This window comes from Camellia sinensis, chromosome 1 (genome assembly GCF_055761805.1).
Source record: "Camellia sinensis isolate YWXY chromosome 1, ASM5576180v1, whole genome shotgun sequence".
In the NCBI taxonomy this organism is placed as follows: domain Eukaryota; kingdom Viridiplantae; phylum Streptophyta; class Magnoliopsida; order Ericales; family Theaceae; genus Camellia; species Camellia sinensis.
Window position 1 is genome coordinate 194952074 of NC_138961.1, and position 8390 is coordinate 194960463.

The window sequence follows — 8390 nt, forward strand, 5'->3', positions numbered from 1 at the left end:
AAGTATTGGGTCGGAATCTGGACTAATTTATTTTGAATTTTGAAACTAAAATTATAAATAAATAAATAAAATACAAATGTTTTTGGCCCAAAAAGAAAAGTATTGGGTCGGGCAGGCTGGGCTTGGGTGCGTGTGGTTTTTGTTTTAGATCAAATAGGTCTAGCCCACTTTATCCATAACCTCACCCTTCTACAAACCTGGGTATCCATTGGGGCCCATCCTAAGTATCCCAAGTTAGAGTATATAAACCTATTCAAAACCTTAAGTCTTTCCAATGTGGGACAAGAACATTTCACAAATGTGTAGGAACCCACCTAAAGCCATTTCCACGAACATGAAAACGTGTGTTGAATTCTCATTCATCCAAAAATGATTTTGAGCAACCAAATACACGATTTTATTCACTACGCGACATTAAACATGAACCTAATTAATAATGTTAAAAATAACGCTTGGGTCTCACCTTAATTAATGCTCAAAATTAACGAAAAATAAGATTTTTTCCAAAACATCGAAGCCATTTTCCAACATAAAATAGCTCATCTCAAGCTAAAATAGTCAATATAATGCTTGGGATACTTAATTCATCACTTCTAATGATGTGTTTGACAAGTGTTAAATTTTAGGGTTAATTTGAGAAACTAGCTTTTAACATTTAACTCATTTTGGATTGCATCACCTTTCACATTTTTTACACACAAATGGACAAAAAAGTCAAAAAGTCACCTTTTAATCAACTTTCAAAATCACTCATTAATTTGTCAAACATTCCATTATGTGAGGTCTAACATCAATATCATATCATTAAGTATCATTTAGATGTGATAAATTAAGGAAATGTAGCATACAGGGTTGTGATGTTTCGAATCTAACTATCTACTAAATTAGTTATATGTAAAACAAAAATTCAAAATTTGTAAGTATAATTAATTTTTTTAGAAGTAATTACATTTATGCTGCGTTTGGTTAGGGGATTTAAGTAGAAATTTGGAAAGGAAAATGAAAAATATAGGTGAAATATGAATAAAATATATCTATATTTCACCTAATTTTACGTACATTTTTTCTCTTCCTTTCTAAATTCATCTCTAAATTTCCCAACCAAACACAACATTATAGTTTACAAAATATGAGTCAATGGTCATTTTGGTTGTCAAAGTTTGAAAGTGTACCAACCCCACACGCAATATGAGATGCAATATCGCGATGGCACTGCAGATATTTTTTATCACGTTCTCTACTATGCCGAATTTCCGCCGCCAAGTTTGAGTATTTAAATAAATCATTTTGTAAAAAAAAAAAAAATTAATTATATATTTTTTGTGCCAAAATATGGATCCTTTGTTATTTTATCTTTACTATTTAAATTATGCTAATTTAGTTTTCAATGTATGAAATTCTTTCAATTTGATTTTTAATGTTTCAATTGTATCAAATTCATTTTTCCATATATAAAAAATATTTTAATTTAGTCTCTCAATGTTTAAATTACATCTATTAACAGAGTTTAAAGATTTATAAACTAATTAAAATATTTTTCATACATGGAGAATGAATTTGATACAATTGAAACATTAAAAATCAAATTGAAAGAATTTCATACATTGAAAACTAAATTAGCATAATTTAAATATTGAAGATAAAATAACAAAGGATCCATATTTTGGCACAAAAAATATATAATTAATTTTTTTTTTTAAATGATTTATTTAAATTCTCAAACTTGGCGGCGGAAATTCGGCATAGTAGAGAACGTGATAAAAAATATCTGCAGTGCCATCGCGATATTGCATCTCATATTGCGTGTGGGGTTGGTACACTTTAGAGTGATGATAGAGAGCATTGACTTGGAGTTTTAATAAATAAAAAATATAAAAAATAAAAAAATGTAATATTATAGATTAAAATATCAAATCATAAAATAGGGTCTATTTCTAAAGCTCCTTCTAGAGTTCTTCATTTAGAGATTTCAACATTTTTGATACACTTTAACGTACCTATGAAAGCATCCACACCAATCTCTTTAAATTCTTAGTTAAATTATAACTTAAAAAGTTATTTTGCTATTTTAGCTAGTCATATTTTTAGTATCTATTGTATCAAACTCTATATTATAACTCACTCCTATTAAAATATTATTTTTTTATTGTATTTTTTATTCTTTCTTTTTTTATTAAATTGATCAGCCAAACAATTCCTAAAAAATGTCCACAAAAAAAAAAATAATAAAATTTGCAGTAGACCGGTTGATCGGTCAATTGACCGGCCAGACATCCGGTAACATCTAATATGCTTGTTGTAGCAATGAACAGTGGCTTGCTTCATCAGGAAAGAAACTGTAGCGTTGGTAAAATGAACGAAAGGTATAGCAAGTTTGATGGATCTCATATTTGATGCTGATGCTCTCTACAATAGCTTCAAAGCCATTGTAGAGAAGCTGATGCTGATGCTCTAACTCTTTTGTTCAATAATGATATATCCCTCTAAAACTAGAGTTCTAGTGAGGTGAGAAAAAAAAAAAAAAAAAAAATTCTAAAACATCATATCAGATGGACCTCACATACACATTAGAGCTATTAAAACTCACAAATTAGAGGTCCAAAGTTTTGAATCAATCAATCTTCCTGCCCTCTTTTTTTTTTTTATAATTATATTTTATATTTTGTTTTCAATATTTAAAAAATTATACATAACATTACTTTTAATTCCCACTAAATAACAAATTTTAAAGGGTTAATTGGTAAAAAGATTCATTTTTATGAAGTCATATGCTATTTAATTTAAAATTTAATATTTTTTTTTTTTGATAAAGACATATATTGAAAAGGGGCCTGAAAGTTGACGACAACATTTGATTGTAATGAAGTGAAGAAATAGATAATATTGAATATATAGGTGAATAAAAAGATGACATGGGTATAGATAGTGAAATATTTAAACAGATAATTGGACAAATAGATAACACAGATAAGTAATATTTTAATAGATAAATATATAGATAAACTTTGAATAGATAAATATCTTTTCAACAAATGATATCTTTTTAACTAAAAAAAATTTAAGTTTGAGTTTATTGGCTCAAGAATTTCAGAAATACACTGATAGCTTGAGCCTCTGTTTGGGAAGATCTTTTTTGGCTATTTTAGCCTCAAAAGACAAAATATGCTATTTTAGCCTCAACAAATAAAATATCGCATCCAACTCATAATCATTACACTCTTCTATCACAAAAAAAGTCAAAAAGCGAAAAAGTCATTTTCAAACCAAACTTTTTAGCCTAGGCTAAAATAGAAAAAAAAAAAAAAAAGCCAGAAAGCCAACCCACTTCCCAAACCAATTTTTTTTTTCAATAAACTGGAGCTGATATATAGATTATGTGGCTCATTATTATTTATAATAATATCTTTGCTCCGAACTTTTTAAAAAATAAGTATAAACCACATTTATTTTAAATTTAATTTACAAAATACTAAAATCTATATAATACTAAGGTCAAGTTTGGCTAACCTAAAAAAGTGCACTTATTTCATCTTTTTATTTTTTTTGGGTCACATCAATCAACATCTCCTCTCTACTTTTTCTACACATAATACAAAAAAAGTCAAAAAGTGTACTTATTTAGTCTTCCCAAACTTGGCCTAAATTTAAATCTATATAATACATTTAATTTTCAAAACACCACTCATCATATTATTTTAAGTGCATAACTTTCTTTAATAGATTTACAAATCCCAAATGTCCATTGAGTCATTTTCTATTTTGACTTCTTTGATTTTTGTAATCCACTTTAGCTCAATTAATAAATCCTATATATATATATATATATATATTTTTTTTTTTTGTTATTATTTTTTCTTAGTGGGATTCTTGCTTCCACAGCATTTTTTTAAAACTAATTTATAATATTGCACTTCTCTTGAATAAAATAATAAAAATAATATAATATTAATCATTTAGAATTTGGGACATTTATTAGTAAACTTATGTTTCATTTAATCCTATTAAAATTAAAATTAAAATTAAAATTAAAATTCTTGTAACCCATATAGTCCTTACACAATTGTTACTAATTATATAGATAGTAATAAGTAAACATTAAAATATTCTTATCTAAACCTAATATGGAAATTTGAAAATATTAGTTAGGATTAAATAAGAGATAATCTATTTAAAAAGCATACCTAACTAGAAGAATAAAGTGGCTTATTTATTTATTTATTTATTTGTAAATCAGCAACAAAGTATACCATTCTTACCCAATAAGAATACAATTTCAATAATATATTATTGAATTACAAATTTCTTTTATAGAATCTATCGAAAATTATTCAATATTTCCAGAACACCATGTGTTCATATTTTAAATTAATCACTAATTATTTAGTCTCATGTTATTTTCTCATTACCAACATAAATCGTGGGCCCTTATATCTTTCTACCAATCAAAACCTTATAAATCACTACGTGTTCATATTCCGAAAATACTAATTAATCACCCTCGAATCTATTATGATAAGTTCTTCAAATTTGACATTCCACTAAATTTACACTTTAGTTTGTTGATTCAATTTGTGAATGATATTGATATTGATATTTTTCAAAAAATAAAACAATAAGGCTCCGTTTGGCAAGAGCTAAACGGGATTTTTTTGATTATTTTAGCCACAAAAGACAAAATAGGCTATTTTAGTCACAAAAAACAAAACATCACATCCAACCCATAATCATTATATTATTCTCTCACAAAAAAAAAATTAAAAAAGCCAAAAAACTAAAAAGTCAAAAAATCCTTCTCAAACCAAACTTTTTAACCCAGGCTAAAATAACTAAAAAAACCAAAAAATAAAAAAGTGAACCCACTACCCGAAAGGAGGCTAAAAATGATATAGAATATTGATCGTCTAGAGAATATAGAGGATCAAAAGGAGAAGAAGATCTTATCCAGTCTCGATTTTCAGAGCATTCATTCATATAGAAATTCATGTTACATTCTCATCACAATTCTCTCAGCTCACTCTCCTCTATCTATCTTTCTTACCTAATCTAAAATTCTCAACTCAACCCACCAATCTCATCAAAAGACCCATCATCATCATCTTCTTCTTGCTCTAAAACACACACACATATATACATCAGTTCCAGAACAAGAACCAGAAGAAGAAGAGTTTTTAGGAGAGAGATGGGGTTTGGCAAAGAAGCAGGCTCATCCTCCCATGTCCTCCAAGTACCAGCTGTACCCAGAGAAGACACTCCACTCCTGACCTCCAAATCCAACAACAGACCACTCTCCTCCAATGCCAAGACCTTCGCCAATGTCTTCATCTCCATCGTCGGCGCCGGAGTCCTCGGCCTCCCCTACACTTTCAAGCGCACCGGCTGGCTCATGGGTTCTCTCATCCTCTTCTCCGTCTCTTACCTCACCTACCACTGCATGATGCTCCTCGTCCTCACGCGCCGCCACCTCGACTCCCTCCACGGCTTCTCCAAGATCGATTCTTTCGGCGACCTCGGCTTCGCCGTCTGCGGCCACCTCGGCCGCTTATCCGTCGACTCCATGGTCGTCGTCTCCCAAGCCGGCTTCTGCGTCGGCTACCTCATCTTCATCGGCAACACCTTGTCCTTTGTCTTCAATTTCTCTTCCACAGACCCTACCCCTAAATTTATAGGGCTTTCGTTTAAATCACTTTACATTTGGGGTTGCTTTCCTTTCCAATTAGGGTTGAATTCGATTCCGACTCTGACCCATCTCGCTCCACTGAGCATTTTTGCTGATGTGGTTGATTTGGGAGCGATTGGTGTAGTGATGGTTGAAGATATTATTGTTTTCTTGAAAAACAGGCCAGTTTTACAGACTTTTGGGGGTTTCTCTATGTTTTTTTATGGTGTGGGTGTGGCTGTGTATGCATTTGAAGGGATTGGAATGGTTTTGCCATTAGAATCTGACATGAAAGATAAGCAAAAGTTCAGGAATGTTCTGGGTCTGTCCATATTGTTTATTTCTTTCATGTATGGAGGTTTTGGAGCTCTGGGTTACTTTGCATTTGGGGAAGAAACTAAAGACATAATCACCACAAACTTTGGGCAAGGCTTGTTGAGCAGTCTAGTTCAGATGGGTCTGTGTGTGAACCTGTTCTTCGCTTTCCCACCGATGATGAACCCTGTTTATGAGGTGGTGGAGAGGAGGTTCTGTGAGGGAAGGTACAGCCTGTGGGTGAGGTGGCTTGCGGTGTTGGTGGTGACTTTTGTGGCCATTTTGGTGCCCAATTTTGCTGATTTCTTGTCTCTTGTTGGGAGTAGTCTGTGCATTGTTTTAGGGTTTGTTTTGCCTGCTCTGTTTCACTTGATGGTTCACAAGAGTGGGCTGGGCTGGTGTGGGATGTGTGTAGATGGGATTATAGTGGTTTTAGGGGTAGTTTTGGCACTGACTGGAAGTTGGTCTTCACTGTTGGAGATATTTGGAACCAAGGCTTGATGATGGATCAAGAATCATATATTATTGATTTTCTTGGTCCACTTTTTAGTTGATATATAATAATGCTTCGCGTGTGTTATTTATTTATTTATTTTTCAGCAATGCTAGATATCATGAAAAGTTTTTCATGAAAATGGTCATGAAAGATGTGTGACCTTTAGATTACAATTACAATAAAGCACCACACACTAATCAAGATAATCTAAGGGTCACAATTTTTTCATGATGATTTTCATGAAAAAAATTTCATTATCCCTAACATTTCTCTTTATTTTTTAAACAGAAAAAAATTGTAAACTGAATTGTGATTATTTTGATTTCTAGTAAGAACGAAAGGTCTCTGTCATTGGCTTTGGTACTGTGTGATAATGTGATTCATCATCTCCTAAGCGAAGGAGCGAACAATCCAGTTTATTGTTAGGAGTTATATCATTTCTAACCAACATCTGCGATATACGAAATAAAGGAGAAAAAATAAATTATATACACAAAGATTTACGTAGTTCATTTTAGAATAGGATTACGTCTACGACTATTGTAATTTTCACTATAATCAAAAAAATATAACTCCTTATCTATTTATAAGTACAAAATTAGAGTTATACGGAAGTAACATGAGAATTATAAAAGTACCTACAAAATTTTGAATTGAGGGAGGCCCCCCAAACTCTCCCCAAACTCTCCATTAGACACAGTGTTTGAGTAAACAACAATCTCCCACTTGGAACCTGATAACACAAGCTCTTCATCATCTTCATCACATAGAGGAATGTTGTAACAACTTGATCTTCCTTCATCAATCTTGAAGGCCAACTGAAGTTGCAACTTCAGTTTGTCAATGGTGACTGTCTTAGTCAACATATCCGCTTGATTGTTACTCCATTGGATCTTCTCAAGAGACAAAACTCCATCATCTACAAGTGAACGAATGAAATGATATCACAGCTAAATGTGTTTCATCATAGAATGAAAAGCTGGATTCTTTGCAAGATGAATATTACTTTGACTGTCATTAGGCAAAATACTCATTTCTTGCGTCTTACCAAACTCTGCTAGGAAATTTTGTAATCAAGTCATCTCCTTCCCAGCTTCAATAATAACAACATACTCAGCCTGTGTTGTAGAAAGGGCCACAATCTTCTGTAACTGTGAAATTCAACTCACTACTGTACCATCCAATGTGTAAACATAACCAGTAGTACTATTTCTGTTATCCATATCACCAGCCAAGTCTGCATTAACATAACCATGTAACCTGATGCCGGTTCGTCTAAAACAAAGTATCATGTCTGTAGTATTACTCAAGTATCTAAGGATCCACTTCACTACCTTCCAATGCTGCTTGTCTGGATTACTCATGTACCTACTAACCACTCCTACTCCCACTGCACGTGCAATGTCTGTTCTAGTGTAAACCATAACATACATTATGCTACCGATAGCCGAAACATATGGAACACGTTCCATGTAAGCCTACTCTTCTTCAGTTTTTAGAGACTGCTCTTTGGTATGTCTGAAGTGGTTAGCCAATAGAGTGCTCACTAGTTTTGCACTATCCATGTTAAACCTCTTGAGAACTTTCTTGACATACTCAGCCTGTGACAACTTCAAAGTACCATTTGCCTTGTCCATGTGAATCATCATACCAAGGATTTTGTTTGCAACTCTAAGATCTTTCATCTCAAATTGGTTGGACAAAAGTTTCTTCAATCATTTTATCTCTTCAATGTTATATCATGCGATAAGCATATCATTAATATATAAGAGCAAAATAATATAACTTTTGTCAAACCTCTTGAAATAACAACAATGATCTACTTGACATCTCGTAAAACTGCTGCTACACATAAACCCATCATATTCCTTGTACCACTACCTTGGAGGCTGTTTCAAACCATACAAGCTTTTTCGAAATTTG

General features: G+C 32.1%; 1 protein-coding gene across 1 annotated transcript; it reads left to right on the plus strand.

Annotated features, from left to right (window-relative positions):
• The first annotated feature begins 4872 nt into the window (after positions 1 to 4872).
• On the plus strand, positions 4873 to 6559 carry LOC114308259 (amino acid transporter AVT3C). The gene has a single exon (XM_028253812.2). It carries the CDS (start codon positions 5180 to 5182, stop codon positions 6470 to 6472), a length of 1293 nt encoding a protein of 430 aa, XP_028109613.2. The 5' UTR covers positions 4873 to 5179; the 3' UTR covers positions 6473 to 6559.
• Positions 6560 to 8390: the final 1831 nt, after the last annotated feature.

Coding starts and splice junctions, on each gene's coding strand:
- LOC114308259 (XM_028253812.2), top strand. CDS start 5,180: ATGGGGTTTGGCAAAGAAGCAGGCTCATCCTCCCATGTCCTCCAAGTA.